At 39.5% G+C, this 16345-nt stretch overlaps 1 protein-coding gene across 1 annotated transcript; it reads left to right on the forward strand.

Annotated features, from left to right (window-relative positions):
- Nucleotides 1–6522: 6522 nt before the first annotated feature.
- LOC137298272 (uncharacterized) lies at nucleotides 6523–14759 on the forward strand. Its single transcript, XM_067830453.1, has 9 exons — nucleotides 6523–6643; nucleotides 7584–7788; nucleotides 8593–8720; nucleotides 10634–10763; nucleotides 11193–11293; nucleotides 11835–12018; nucleotides 12738–12877; nucleotides 13129–13213; nucleotides 14542–14759. The coding sequence occupies exons 1-9, from the start codon at nucleotides 6601–6603 to the stop codon at nucleotides 14684–14686; spliced, it is 1161 nt and encodes a 386-aa protein (XP_067686554.1). The 5' UTR covers nucleotides 6523–6600; the 3' UTR covers nucleotides 14687–14759.
- The last annotated feature ends 1586 nt before the right edge of the window (nucleotides 14760–16345 follow it).

Raw genomic sequence — 16345 nt, forward strand, 5'->3', positions numbered from 1 at the left:
AATCTACAATGGGATACTGTTCCAGTTCCCGGAAAACCTAACCAGTGAAGACACTAGTCAGCACATTATGCACGCTATTACAATGGATGACAATATGTGCAGGTATACACAGCTTTAGCAATCCCTCAGTGTCTCCTTGTGACCCTGTGACAAGTGACTACACCGACAACGTCCATTGTTAAAAGAACTGGAAATTGCAAATATGTGACAATACACAGTGTTGCAGTAGTGTCTCTCTGGCGCCTGTAGACCGTTTCATCATTATCCACTACTCCGCTATAATACTGCTTCAATCGCCACAGTCAGTGTACCTGGGATGAGGGGCATTGTTAGCCAGTTTGTAAATCAAGCTAATTTCCAAATGTGTACAGAAATGTACCGGAACATTAATAATAAAGTCTCCAAAACATGTTACTACTTTCACCCATCTTTTATCAACCAGTTACATGCTTTCATTTTCAGTATTCAGTATTTCTTTGTGTGTATCACTGATGCACGTACTCCAACAATTTCAGAGAATTCAGAGCAGATGAACGATATTATGACACAACTAGCTATGAATATGTTTACATCAGTCGCATGTCACTGTTATTTTCGGAAAGTGCACATAAACTGAAACACGGACTACAGTGAAAATTATTCCAAAAGAACTCGTCTCAGAATGACGGAGATCGTGACTGAATAATATTTAAGAGCTAGATACATGGAATATATAAACACATTGTTGAAGAGGTGTAACGTTTTATGTCGCACAGTAATCCGAAGAACTACCAGCAGGCGGTAAACTGTACTCTGCAGGTACAGAAGCAGTGCAGTAATGACGCAATGAAGCCCACGGTGCCCGATTCCCAGACAGTGCAGGACGGCTTGGCCAAACTCTGTGGCCACATTGGGAGTGAGAAGGTTAGAACTGGTTCGTTGTCTATACTTATATGTCTTTATTAAGGGAGTATTAAAACGCAGGGTGGATATGAGATATGTATATGGGATGCATGTCGATGGGAAATTAAACGACCAGAATTAGACCTTAGAAGAAAACCACCAACGTCTGTATTATATATTCTGGTTCTGGTATATTTTTATGCCTTTCCTTTACGATAGATACAATAATGAACCTGTTGTTAGATTTCGACACCAAGTGCCTTCAAAATGCAGCCAAAGGAACCTGCAGCAGTATACACCCAGCTTTGGATTTGAAACATCTGTGCGCGTAAGTCGATTGTTTCTGTTCCAAGTCGGTTGGGGTATTAACGTCTGTTGGCCTTTGTCAAAGGCGCATTGAGACTGATAACAGGTAAATGAAGTACTAACATTCATATGAGACGCTACATAAAATGTACTAGACACCATCTTGTTCACAATGAAAGCTGGAGCTCACTTGACATTCTGACGGGATGTCAAGGGATGATAGAATGAAACTTGATCATGGTCAAATCAGAAATACATGTCACAAACACGTGCAAACGCACGTTGGGTGACCGCATGTTGTTTCATAAATATCCCTAACAAATCACTGTTTTGAAGGCTTTACTGAGGCCACGAATGTTCTAACACGAGGAAACAAAAGGAAACAAAAGGCTTTGTGAAATGTTTCCGCAGAGGAGACAGACCACTCCTGTGACATTTGTTTTGATGGTGGAGCAAGATGCGTATCTTCTTCTCCGGACATCTGGAGTCATTTGATTTTGTACTATCATTTCAAATCGGTTTTACTTTTGCCTTATACGACTGTGGAATATGTCAATACTCCAAATAGATTGGTTATTGTCTGACGTTTTTGAACTCCCCAAGAACTTAATACTGGTATATTATTGCTACTCAAAATTGCTACTCAAAATCGCATGTTGTAGCTTTCTGACAAGGTTTATGCTTGTTCTCAGCACCACTGGAGCCACCCAGAACTGTCTGGTGTCAGCGGTCAGCAGTTGCGGCAAGACGACCGGCAGTATGTACAAGGACGTCCTACTTAGCCAATCCCCGACTGTGTGTTCTGAAACAGGCCACAGGGCCAGCCGTCATTGGCTGATGTACATCGTCACACAGTCGCGATTGTATTGCTGTTGAGTGACAATAAATGCAATAAAAGTAAATACATGAAAATTTATACAAGATCTAATTCCATTCTTTCCTGGCTGTAAAGGTAATGTGAAAATGTACAGTATGTTTATCTCTTATATGTTTAGGTAATTGTAATACATTACGAACCAGATTTATAGGATTTGTTTCAAATGATACAAGAGATAGAACATCACAACGTGTTGATCCGGACCTCATGCACATGTAGATATCGTTTTTGGAAAAAACCCAACTGTTAACAACTTCAGCACAGCGGAAATAGAATATTTACTAGTGACTAGACCACCAGGAAATGTGTAAGTTCGGACAACACCACTAGGACACTGCCGCCCAGCAAACGTTGACATATTCAAGATTACTGAGGCTGAATGTAACTGTTGTGTTCATGCGTTTTCCGTGAAACAAGTTATCAACGTTGTTCAACAGTTGAAACAGCGCTAACTCTTATATAGAGAGCAATGAGTCAAGCTGCATAAAGTAGTAATTGGCTATTAATTTAATTAGCCCGGATCAATTAAGACTGAATACTGGGCTTCATTTACAGCAACGCGTGTGTGCTTAAAATACCTCGCCTTGTGACTCTGTAAAGTGGTATTTAGGTAAATATGAAACTCTTCTATGCTTAGAGTGAGTGAGTGAGTGAGTTTAGTTTTACGCCGCACTCACCACTATTCCAGCTATATGGCGGCGGTCTGTAAATAATCGAGTCTGGACCAGACAATCCAGTGATCAACAACATGAACATCGATCTGCGCAATTGCGAACCGATGACAAGTCAGCGAGCCTGACCACCCGCTCCTGTTAGTCGCCTCTTACGACAAGCATAGTCGCCTTTCATGGCAACCATGGGTTGCTGAAGGCCTATTCTACCCCGGGGCCTTTAAGGGTCTCTTTACTTAGACACATTACAAGCTATAACTATGACGATTATGTTGTCAAACAGATAAAGCACGTTTGTTTAAGGCTATGTTAACGGAGCAGTTAACTTCACATGTGATATATTGTAAATGTTACAGACACTTGGTCCCTGAACAGTATGATTATTTGGAGTGGGTGATAAATAAAGCTGAGATTAAGAGAAATTAAGATCTGAAATTCTAATTTGTTTTTGTGTCTGAACTGTGGGTAAAGCATGCAAATGATTATTTGCTGTCTAGCTACGATGAAACACATGAAATACTTTAACCACTTTGCAAGAAGTATGTATGTATGGCGGATCAAAATAAATGTCTATCATACTCTACATCTGAAAAGCTGGTTGCAAGTGGAAGTCGCAAATCACCATGGCGTGACCGCGCCATCTTGGTGTGACGAAAAATGCATTGACAAAGGGTTTGATAGATGTGCAGTGGTGCCCAGGTGCTGCTCACAGGTCCCCAGACATGATGGTGTCCTGCCTCCTAGCCCAAAATTGAATTACCCCTATTCCCGCCACACTATTGCGTTCAATCAACCATTATAAAAAATAGTCAAAACGACAAACGCACAAGCCCAAAGCCAAAACTGTGAAGTTGTTACAAGCGATTAAAGCTCTGAGTTACAGCCTGTTTCGCTGGAGTGAACACTATTGTGTTCAATCACTGTCATAAAAAGGTACAGTCTAAATAGCAAACGTACAAGTTGAATATACTGATAGCCATAAAGGTGGACAATGTTTAGTCTACACTGGCTTTTAGTTAAGTGTTAAAGGTCACATGCAACGTAAAATACAATTTTGTAGATTCTGATACCTTTCGGCATGCACTTACCGAAACAAATAATCAAAAATGCCATTTCAACCTATAAAGTTGAAAAAAAAACGCGATGAAAAAAAGCCCCGGAAATAGGTGTTCAAACGATTCACTAAATTTCCCCCAGCATTGGGGGGGAAAAGGTGTTTCAACAGCTGTGCTGCGCTGCGCCCATAACGCATGCGCAGTGAATAGGTTCGCGGAGCTTGAAACAGTATGCCTGCCTGGAGTATGAGGCCGTGAGTAGTAGTCTAGTCTTGGATGTGTACACAAACAAGTAAATAATCTACTCGTTACATAAAAAAATCCTGTTGACCGTGGGAAGCAACCTCTGTCACAGAGTAAGCTCAATGTCTGGTTTATTGACACCTATATGTCTGCCTGCATGTCTGCTAACGACAATATGCAATACACAGCTTCAACCATTGACCACACACAATTTGAACTTAACACCTATCTATCAGGTCATACGCCATAAACAAAATAAATTGATTTATGACTCGTGCACTCGAGGCCTGTCTGTGCCACATTATGTAATTAGACAGGTGTGATAGTTGTACTCATGACATGTATCTACAAAACCCAACATCTCTATATACATTCTTTATGGATAACAGCTTCTTCTAGTGCATATGATTTTGTTTGACAACACTGTATGAATCCATACTGAAACGACGAGGCAAGTACAATGAAAGAAGTTGTTATCTATGAAAAATGTTGCTTTCTTGTGACTCGCAATACTTCTAAAATGCTCTCAAACTGATCATTTTTCTGTACACACAATGAGCCCTCAGCGTATCAGCAAACGAACCGGCCAATCGGAAGCCGTCGTTACACTTGAGTGCACCCCCACCCGCTCTGACTGGGTTCGGTCTCCCGAAGGCTTGTTTCGAGGGAAGTAAGCCCAAGTACAAAATATTGCACTTTTGAATCGCGATTGTACAGATATAATTTTGTTTATTTATTTTTTTACCAGCAGCGATGTATATCATATGTCAGGAATAATTGATAATTGTATTTTAATTATGTTTGATCTTTTGGTTGCATGTGACCTTTAAGAAAGTGCATAAGGACACATATGTCTGGGTTTCCTTTTCATTCCCGGCAAATTCATCAAAACGTGCAGCATATTTACCATTAGTGCTAGTAGACAGACTAGGCGATATGATGTTTCAGGCTTTAGAAGTGACCGACATAGATAAGTTTGCAGACTGTGTGACTAACCAGTGGGTGCAGAAGAAGGTCGCCAGACTTGGATCCACTTTGACACCCATGACCCCATCTTGAAGGGTGGCACCATAAATTCAATAACGCCACCAAGACACCCCATTCTAATTCGTACAAGTTCATCAGTGTCACAAAGACCATGCAGGTCAAGAATGAAATTTCAGTTATCCGACTCCAGGCCACAGGTAGACTAAAGTACAGGAAGTAGAAGATTTGCAGACTCAACTTCCGACCCTGAAGACCAGATACAGATGTGGCGAAAATGTCGTTTTCGTCTTTGCTGATACTGCTTCCTATTCAATAAATGTCCACTTGTAAATTATTGTTTAAAGGCTAAAAGTAAAGGGGTCTGAAGTGTAGGTTAAGATATCAAACTGAAACAGACTATATCATTCTGTATTGAAGTCTGTGTTTACTTAGTACGACTAATCCCTGAGCACTAAAGATATAACCATTCCCACACAGCCCAACGTGTTTCTTTACACAACAGAGTAGTTAGAGTCAGTTTTGTGCTGGCGGGCATGATCCGACAGTATATTGTCTCAGGAGCTCGTGCATTTGCTGCAACATACGGCCCAGCACTGTCCAACATTGAGCCTACTGATGGTAGAGTTTTGATAAATGGCTCGAAATGTTGATCAGTTTTCCTTTGGGCAATATCCGCGTGGTTGTATTCCAAACACGGGCGATGATTACTTGACCCGATGATTACTTGACCCGATGGATGTGAATGTTGTGTTTTACGCTTCACGTTCCGATTATCCGCCTCGGGCGTCGATACCATATTCAAACTGCGTACAAGTCATCGCCACGTGTACTGCAAAACAAGAAATAAAAAAACAACAACATTGTGTCTTGAGTTTTGATACGGTGAGAGTGAAAGTGCATGTGACGAACACGAGATTGAAGACCGGAACAGTCTGAATATTTAAATTGAATGTTAAAGGAAGGTCAGATTAAGAAAGCCTGACACTTGAATTTTTTTATTTGTTTTCGTATAGTAATTGTGGACAAGCTGTTAATAGTAGATAATTACAGTCCATTTATTGTGAAAAAGAACAGTCAACTACTTGGCTCTCAATGTGATGTCATAAATAACATGAGACGTACTGTATTTTAGATAATTATCTCACTTTTAATTTCTCATTCTCATTGTTCAGACACAGATAATCTATTACTATTCATATCTGTGTCGATGACTGATACGTTTGTGTGAGAGAAAGAGTGCGTGTGTGTGCAGATTAAACAAGCATTGAGTGGAATAGGCTACTACCATTGTGTAACTGGCGGATTGGGCAATTCCGTATAGTACGCACAACATATGCATGATCAGAGATGCATCCGACTCCCATACATTCACCAACATACAGCAAGAGTCAAAATCTGGGAATTTCCATCGACGTGTTTTATGATGAATATTTCGCAACAATTTTATCTTTTGTGTTTGTGTGATCAGCCCAGGTGTTACAACCTACAAAGATACCAGTGTGGGAGTGTATCAAGTCCAATGTATAAATCAGCACCATGATCATTCAGAAGAATCAGTTGTCAAGAAACGGTTGGAATCATGAGACTCTTTTACCTGTTCGTGTTGTTTTCGTTAGCCTCGGGTAAGTATTTTCACATATATATGTGTCTCTTGAAATGTAAAATGGGCTTACATATTGTTCATTCCAAATACTCATCTGAACTGGGTTCACCAGTTATCCCAACTTGTAACCACAGTGGAAGCTGTCAAAGCCGGCACCCATTGGGACTAAAGAAATGATCCGGTGTGGACAATGTGCTGGATTGTAGAGCTGACGATAAATGTACAAGCCACCGATGGGAATGAGATTTTGTGACGGCGTTTACAACTTGCCGGATTGGGCAGATGCCGGTTTTGACAGCTTCCACTGTATTCTTAATATTGGCAACCTAGTGACTTCTAGTATTACTGGAACGTTTGGGCTGGTTGAATTTTCATAATTTTCATATCTGGAAGCGTTTGTAAAATAAAATATATTTCCTAGTTGTCGTTACTGGAAGCTTGAAATCAAATCAACATCATATTTGTCCTGTTTGTGTCTACCGCAAACAGTTCCCAAATTGCTAATCAGCCATTAAGCTATAACCGATATCTTGCTCACTCACTTGATGGTATCTCCTGCAAGTTCTACTTACAGTTTGCAAATTTGTCGAACTAATAAATCTGTTTCATTCTGTGAAAGTTTGTATTGTAATGTAAGCCAACCTTTCGGTGATAAACCAAGACAAATGACCCTGACAGGACGGACTGCGCGAAATAATTTTGCAAAGAGCCAGATGAATTTTAGCTTCAGCATTAGGCATACCAGAACACACGTGTTTAGTAATCTCATTTAATTCCAAATCGCCCAAGAACTAATATACCTTTACTTAATCTGTCACTGCTTCTTTTCCTGCCTATGTTTCGGTTATAAACAGAGACATATTATGCTTAATAAGTTTGCGAAGCGCCAGTTCAACACAGTACATTCCAAATACGTCAGTACGTGCGTGTTTAGAAAAACTCACTGAATATTATTCCAGGTAATGATGGGACGTTGGATGTGACCGCCCTCTCCCAACAAGTCAACTGCACCGATCCACAGTCCATGCTCGTAGCTTCACAGAAGTGCCTTGATGCATACAATATCCCCTTCAAAATGCCTACCGTGGAAGAACTTGCCAACTCGTCAAATCCTTCATTTCTATCACATCTGATAACCCCGTCGTATTTAGCAGATATGTGTAGGTTAGTATGGGCCTGGCCTACAATACTACTTATATGTGTAACAATATATTCTTATCCTACCAAGAACGGCGACTAGTGTTTGATAACGACATAGAAGATAAAACGATAAGTTTGATATTTAAAATACTACCGATTGTAATGAGGACTCGAGTGGGAGTGAGAACTTCGCAGTCGATGGCTTTCAACTTTTATCTGTACCACAAGGGTGTCTTCTAACTGACTTATGCATGCATATCACCGCATCCCAAACTGCAGAGGCACGTTTTCAAGATATCAATCAGTGAAAGTAAACCCTGACTTAATCATATAAAGCTGCACTTGTAATCTCAATCAACACTCTGCGGACATTACAGAAGTTCTAGTTTTAACGTTTCAAAAGTTTAGAGGCGATAACTTAACTTAGGAGGCAAAGTAGTTTTCAAGGTTTAATTTGGAATGGAAATCAATTTGGAACTATTGATGTTTTTCTCCCAAGTGTTTCACTCCTAATGTCCACTTTTTGTTCGTCCTGTCTTGTCAATCACTGTTGACAAAACGTTCCTCTCACCTTAAACAGCATTACGTGTACTTGATCGACAGCAAGAAGTGAGACGTTTATTTAAATTGGAATATTGCTTTGAGTGGTACTGGAAAGTTATCCTCCTCGACCAATAATATGGTTATACTGGGGCTATGTTTCTGGACTTCTGCATTATTATAAAGAGTATTTCATAAAGATGTGGCAAACAGTAAATGCGTGATACTCGTGCATTGTTTTCATATGGTCTGTGGTATAGCATGGTCATTTAATACACCTTCTTCCAGGAATCTAGATGCATATCAGAAATCGCAAGTGTGTGTGCAAAACATACTCTCTAAATGTACCCAGGCTGCGGTGCTTGACACAGAGATGATAAAGAAGATACAAAACTATGCCTGCGCCAACTTGGACAGTGAGTACAGAGTATATATGTATGTACCACTTCTATGGATTCAGTTGAAATTATTTTTTCGCATCCTTAATGGACCCAGCCAACATAAATATTAGGTTTCATTTCCAGGTGGAACACAACATAAATATTAGGTTTCATTTCCAGGTGGAACACAACATAAATATTAGGTTTCATTTCCAGGTGGAACACAACATAAATATTAGGTTTCATTTCCAGGTGGAACACAACATAAATATTAGGTTTCATTTCCAGGTGGAACACAACATAAATATTAGGTTTCATTTCCAGGTGGAACACAACATAAATATTAGGTTTCATTTCCAGGTGGAACACAACATAAATATTAGGTTTCATTTCCAGGTGGAACACAACATAAATATTAGGTTTCATTTCCAGGTGGAACACAACATAAATATTAGGTTTCATTTCCAGGTGGAACACAACATAAATATTAGGTTTCATTTCCAGGTGGAACACAACATAAATATTAGGTTTCATTTCCAGGTGGAACACAACATAAATATTAGGTTTCATTTCCAGGTGGAACACAACATAAATATTAGGTTTCATTTCCAGGTGGAACACAACATAAATATTAGGTTTCATTTCCAGGTGGAACACAACATAAATATTAGGTTTCATTTCCAGGTGGAACACAACATAAATATTAGGTTTCATTTCCAGGTGGAACACAACATAAATATTAGGTTTCATTTCCAGGTGGAACACAACATAAATATTTACTCGAAGTGAACATCACAGGTGTCACAAAGCATCGGCAGTTCAAGGAAGTAAGACAATCAATTAAGCAAGTCCAGTAAACTGAAAATATGAAAATGCTGAAAATGCTGAAAATGCTGAAAATGCTGAAAGTGAATTGATTATGACAAATTTGAAAGTAAGATTTCCTACATGTTATGTCTCCCCTAATGTTAACCTTCAAAATTAGACACTGCACTTTCCTATTAGTAGCTACAAGAACAAAGATAGTCATTAATGTAGTATAGCCAGGGAGATGTTACAGATGTTACATTTGGGATTAGGCTTCCTTATTAAAGTACATGTATAATGTTTTTTTGTGGAAGTCGCAGTGACTGAGCGGGTTAGACAGCTGACTTTGAGTGCTGGAGATTAGGGATCCAGACTGCGAGGAAGTGGATTCGAATCACACATGGGACTCAACTCAACAAAAGTACTAGAAATTCTACTTCACTAAAAAGTGTAATCCCAAATATAACATGTTATATTTGATCGCTTGCTAAATGACATTGTGTAATCATTACTAGAGACATGTCGGTGTTATACTATAACTGACATCTAGAATCAGATTGTATTCTTTAGCCCTTTTTCAATGGATAGTCTTTGCACTGCCGTTTTCTCCTTATGAATCACTGTCAAGGTTGACGTCCACGGTGACCAGCGAAACGTGAATGTATCCTGTTCCTCCTAGGAACAAACAAATGCAAGGGCATTTTAACATTTTTTTAGCTCACGAAACAATGCAGGCTCATCACTTTTGCGTAAGATAGCGGGTATACACCAACCAATGACTATTGCTCGATATGAACAGAAAGCTGACTTTCCAGAGTAAGACTTCTAGGGAAGAGGTTTGAAAATATTACATCAAAATGAAATATATGTCTCCTGCCTCAGATTCACATTTCTGGCACTGTTAATGTAACCCTTGGCTGTTATGCTTTGCGACATCAAGCACAAACTACGTTGTAAGGAAATGTAAATGGTTTCCGATAATGGTAGGGCAGGACACTTTTACTGTTTTCTCGAAAACCTGGTGTCATCACTGATTTTCAGTGATTCATTCATTTAATTTTTGCAGCTATTGTGTCCTTTATACCAAACGGAATTTGTTGATGTTTTGCATTAAACTAAACATTACATCTTTGTTTCTGAAGAATTCAACATAACCTGCATGTTTGAAATGACGTCCAAAATAGTGGATTGCAGCTCTACCTTCAGCTACATGACCACCAGCGATTATATTAACAACAACTTTACAGAAATGGACCACAAGGAAACTTGTATGTGAGTATCTTCACAATAAATTCACCTTCTGTTTCATTATGACTCGTGTGCATCCATATATGTATGTCATGACGATCGAAGTCTTGATGGAAATGCACAATTAGGGTTCGGTGCTGAAAAGCGTTACTGCAGTTCTCATTGTCATATATTTGATTAAATGATGCTTTACTTGTTTGCATCCTTCAACCTCTAGTAGTATATGTTATTCAGAACGGCCTGTTGATATCCATGAACCGCATTTAAAGATATTCTAAAATATCCTGGCATAAGGAATATGGCCATCATATTCAGTAATGTGAAAACTGTAATTTGTTTTTGACTCATGCTTTCCTGCCATCAGGTACATGTAATCGAGTAATCTCAATGCGATTAAAAAGTTGATTTCATGCTTCTTATTACTGCTATATGTATATGTGTGTATTCTGTCAGGTCAGAAAAGTTATCACCCGTCTGTGCCCACAAGTACCTGCCAACCTGTGGCGAAATCACACGCCATATCTACGAAATGGCCAATCCAATCAAGACAGAATGTACGTCGGTTTCTATAAGCTTGTTGCATCACGACTGACAAACATATGTATACATATCTGATTTGTCGGAGTCATATAAAGGGAATGTAGTGGTGTTTCAATGGCATTTCTAAACTTTACTTTACCTGTGTTTTATATTGTAAAATATGTCAGCATGTGAATGAAGTAACAGGAGCACAATGCCACGATCTTTAGCCACACCTGAAATCATCTACATGTACATCCATAGTGACACTCAAGGGTGTGCTGCGGCCAGAGCATTATACGTGCAGACATTTCTCAAATCCAAACATCAATATCTCTTGAGTGAAGTTTGGCTGTAAAATATGTCATTTACATATCGAAAAATATTGGCATAACAACTGTTTTGTACCAAACAATATTAAAAAATATCCGTTAATACTGGGGTTAGAAGTGATTTTCAGGAATCCATACCTAGCTGTCACAATAAGCGATTATGAATGTAAAAGTATTCATGCACCATTTTATTCCAGTTTTCATTTTCCTGCGACTTCAACATTCATGTGTTGATTTTCGTTAGGCTTGACACCAAACAGCTTAGACACACCCACCGTGGACTGTTTCACTGCTGACGACATCCGAAAGAGCTACCATCAATGCTTTATCTACAATGGGATACTGTTCCAGTTCCCGGAAAACTTAACCAGTGAAGACACTAGTCATTACATTATGCACGCTATTATAATGGATGACAATATGTGCAGGTATATACAGCTTTAGCAATCCCTCAGTGTCTCCTTGTGATCCTGTAGTGACAAGTGTCTACACCGACAACGTCTCATTATTAAAAGAACTGGAAATTGCAAATATGCAATCTAAGTAATGGGCTTCATAAGAAGTCTCGATGTTATGTGACAATACATAGTGCAGTAGTATCTCTCTGGCGTCTGTAGACGTCTGTAATGCGTCAGCATTATCCTATATTCCTCCATAACATAGCTTCAGTCACCGTGCCATGAATGTGGGGCATTGCTAATTTCCATATGTGGACAGAAATGTACCGGAACATGGATAGTAAAGTCTCCAAAACTTATAATTAATTTTACCCAAAGAGACGAACACATCTCTCTATCTTTTATCAACCTGTTACATGCGTTCATTTTCAGTATTCAGTGTTTCTTTAAGTGCATAACTGATGCATAACATTAGATCAATTCCAGAGTTTGTGTCTCGAATTAAGCATGTGACCGACCTTGTGACACAACCAGCTATGAGAATGTTTACACTACCGGCATGCGATTGATATCAAAGGATTTTAGGAAAGTGCACATAAACTGAAACAGGAATCACAATGAAAGTTATTTCAAAACAAACTCCTTTCAGAATGAGGGAAGATTGGGGAAATTACTTAATAATAAGTGCTACATACCCAGATTTTATATGAACGCGCTGTTGAACAGGTGTAACGTTCTATGTCGCACAGTAATCTGAAGAACTACCAGCAGGCAGTGAACTGTACTCTGCATGTACAGAAGCAGTGCAGTGATGACGCAATGAAGCCCACGGTGCCCGATTCCCAGACAGTGCAGGACGGCTTGGCCAACCTCTGCGGCCACATTGGGGGCGAGTAGATTAGAATGAGCTCGTTGTCTATACTTCTATGTTTTATTAAGGGAAAACTGAAACGCAGGCGAGATATGAGATATGTATATGGGATGCATGTCGTTGGGAGTTTAAACGACCGGAAATAGACCTAAAAAGAAAACTACTAACGTTTATAATAGTATTATGCTTTTAGTTTGTATTCTTTGTTCTTTTATGTTTTTGCATTTACACAGGTACAGTGAATCATTCTTATTATATTTTGTTATTAGATTTCGACACCAAGTGCCTTCAAACTTCGCCCAAAGGAACTTGCGACAGTAGACACCCAGCTTTGGATTCGAAACATCTGTGCGCGTAAGTCGATTCTTTCTGTTCCAAGTCGGTTGGGGTATTTTGGACTGTTAGTGTTTGTCAGATAAAATGTGTATTGAGGGCGACAACAGGTAAATGAGTTACCAACATATACATCGGAGGCTGCGAAGAATGTACTAGAAACCATTTTGCTCACAACAAAATAAAGATCCGCTTGATATTCTGATAGGATATCACAAGATTATAGAGCGAAACTTGATCATGGTCAAATGGAAAAGTAGTCCCGCTGAAACACACATTACAAACACGCACAAAGGCATGCAAGTGTCCGCCTGTTTTAAAAAATAGTACCAACAAAGCGTAGCTTTGAAAACTATATTTGGGGCTGCAAATGTTCTAACAGCGCGGGAACAAAATATGAGTCTGTTACGAGAGTGTATTTTCTGTGAATTGTATTACTGATTAAGTGATAGTTATTATTGGGGTCACAATATTTAGGGTTTCAGGGTCACATCATAAATGTTCAGTGCTATTATTATTTGAACGGCAGTCCTTTAAGGTAGTGCTCTAGAGTTGCCGCCCTTGACTAGTTGTGTATTATTCCGGGAGTCTGCGAGAAAGTTCTAAGATTGGATCTGGTCGCAAAGTGCCCTAATATTCAAGAATTGGTGACTGTGTATATAAAGGCTCATTGTTGTGTTGACCACACACGCACACACACGGATTTACTGGAGTTGTCATCATTCGGCCTGTATACGCCTGTCTACCTCATCATCTGTTTGTCATCATTCGGCCTGTTGACGAAGAACAGTAAAACCACTAGTATATCACAGACATCCATTTAAAATTAGTAATTAGATCTAAAACCGTTTAACGATAGAGGACAATGCAGTATGAAAACGGGCTTTAGACTGCCACTGCCAACAACTGAAGGTAGATCACCATACTAGCGTGCATGGGGACATTGAGCTTTTGGAAATGTTCTTGACGACGAGATAGACCGCTCCTGTGACACGTCACAAACACGTGCAAAGGCACGTTGGGTGTCCGCATGTTCTTTTATAAATATCCCCAACAACCCCAATCAGGCGTTACTGAGGCCACGAATGTTCTAACCACGAGGAAACACTATATGAGGCTTTGGGAAATGTTTCCGCAGAGGAGACAGACCACTCCTGTGACACGTGTTTTGACGGTGGAGCAAGATGCGTGTCTTCTTCTCCGGACATCTGGAGTCGTCCTATTTTGTACTATCATTTCAAATCAGTTTTACTTTTGCCTTATACAACTGTGGAATATGACAATACTCAAAACAGACACTCAAATTTGTCTGTTGTAGCAGCTCCGTAAGTGTGTATGCTTGTTTTCAGCGCCACTACAGCTACTCAGAACTGTCTGGTGTCAGCTATTAGCAGCTGCAGCAAGACGACCGTCAACATGTACAAGGACATCCTGCTTAGCCAATCCCCGGCTATGTGTCTGAAACAGGCAACAGGGTCACCGCTGATTGGTTAATCTACATCGTCATACTATCGCGATTGGATTGCTATTGAGTGTCATTAAATGCATTTAAGTGTAAACATGAAAATGTGTATCAGATTTTTATTCCATTGTTTCCTGGTTTATAGAGGTACTGTGAAAAGTTACTCTATGTTATATTTAGGTAATTGTAATACATAACGCACCAAATTTAGAGGAATTATTTCAAATGATACGGGTGACAGAATATCACAACGTGTTGATCTGCATATGTAGATATCGTCTTTGATAAAAATCAACTCTTAACACCGTCTACATGAAGGAAATATAGTAATTACTAGTGACTAGAGCATCCGGAAATATCTAAGCTCGGACAACACCACTAGGACGAAGGTGTCCAGCAAATGTTGACATATTCATGATAAGTGAGGGTGAACCTGACAGCTGTGTTCATACCTTAAAGTTCAGAAAGTTGGTCGCTTGATTTAAGGAAAAGCGTCTTACTCAGCTTTCATTGTTCCTTGTCTTTGCGTTTAAGAAAACAGGATCGCCTGAGACTGTTGGAGTTTACCACATCGCGAAGGAAATCTCCCAGTAGACACTTTCTGACAACGTTTTCAAAGTTAAACAAATTTCTCTTGATTCTGAGTGGGGCAAATTAGTGTTATGTTTTTCCGTCTCTATATAAAAATATCAGATTATTTAATAAATGATCACGCGTTATAATTTCTCTCAGTGTATCACTTATAATGCTTTTCGATACTCAGTCATCAAATGCGTATCTGTGAAACAAGTTAACAAGGAAACTTTTTTACTCCTGACAGGGCTCCTGAAGGCCATTAGTCCTGCAATGGTTTGATTGAAATACAACACTTACTTCATTGCAATTATACAAGGGCCAATGAGATAAGCTGCATACAGTTATTAATTTATTTAATTAACCCGGGTAAGTCAGATTGAAAACTGGTCATCACTTACAGCAACACGCGTGCTTAAACTTCTTCGCTTTGAGACACTATAACGTGATATTTACTAAACTAGTGTCCAGAAGAAACCATACCACTTGTTTGCAACGACATAACATGAAAACAGAACAATCAGTAAGATCATTGGTGTTATTCTTTTGATAAATCATTTCTCAATATATGTAAAAGAATTCATTTCAGTCACATTTGAACACGGAATTTGACAAGACTTTAAAGATGAGTGGGGTCGAAAAATGAACATTTCCTTAGAGCACTAATCAGAGAGACAATATGAAATGTCAACTGAAATGTCTCAAAGTAAAGTCAGTAGCGGGTATGTCCACCGTCAGCCTCAGTACACGCCAGAACACGCCTGCGGACTGATGACGTCAAACGTCTGATGACGTTGGGAGTGATGCGTTGCCATTCCTCGAGAAGATAATCGTTTCAAGTCCTGAACGTTGACTGGAGGTACAGGACGACGTCGGATTTGCCGATCCAGATGGTCCCATAAGTGTTCGATGGGATTCATGTCCGGTGAACATGCGGGCCATGGCAAAACCTGTATGTTGGCGTTGTTAAGGAAGTCCTGTGTCAATCTTGCTGTGTGTGTGTGGCCTTGCATTGTCCTGTTGGAAAATGATTCCACGAGGTTTTTGCTGAAGAAAGGGCACCGCTTCAGGTCTTAAGATGTCATCTTGATAACGTTGCGCATTCAGATTTCCACAAA

This window comes from Haliotis asinina, chromosome 10 (assembly GCF_037392515.1).
Source record: "Haliotis asinina isolate JCU_RB_2024 chromosome 10, JCU_Hal_asi_v2, whole genome shotgun sequence".
Lineage (NCBI taxonomy): Eukaryota > Metazoa > Mollusca > Gastropoda > Lepetellida > Haliotidae > Haliotis > Haliotis asinina.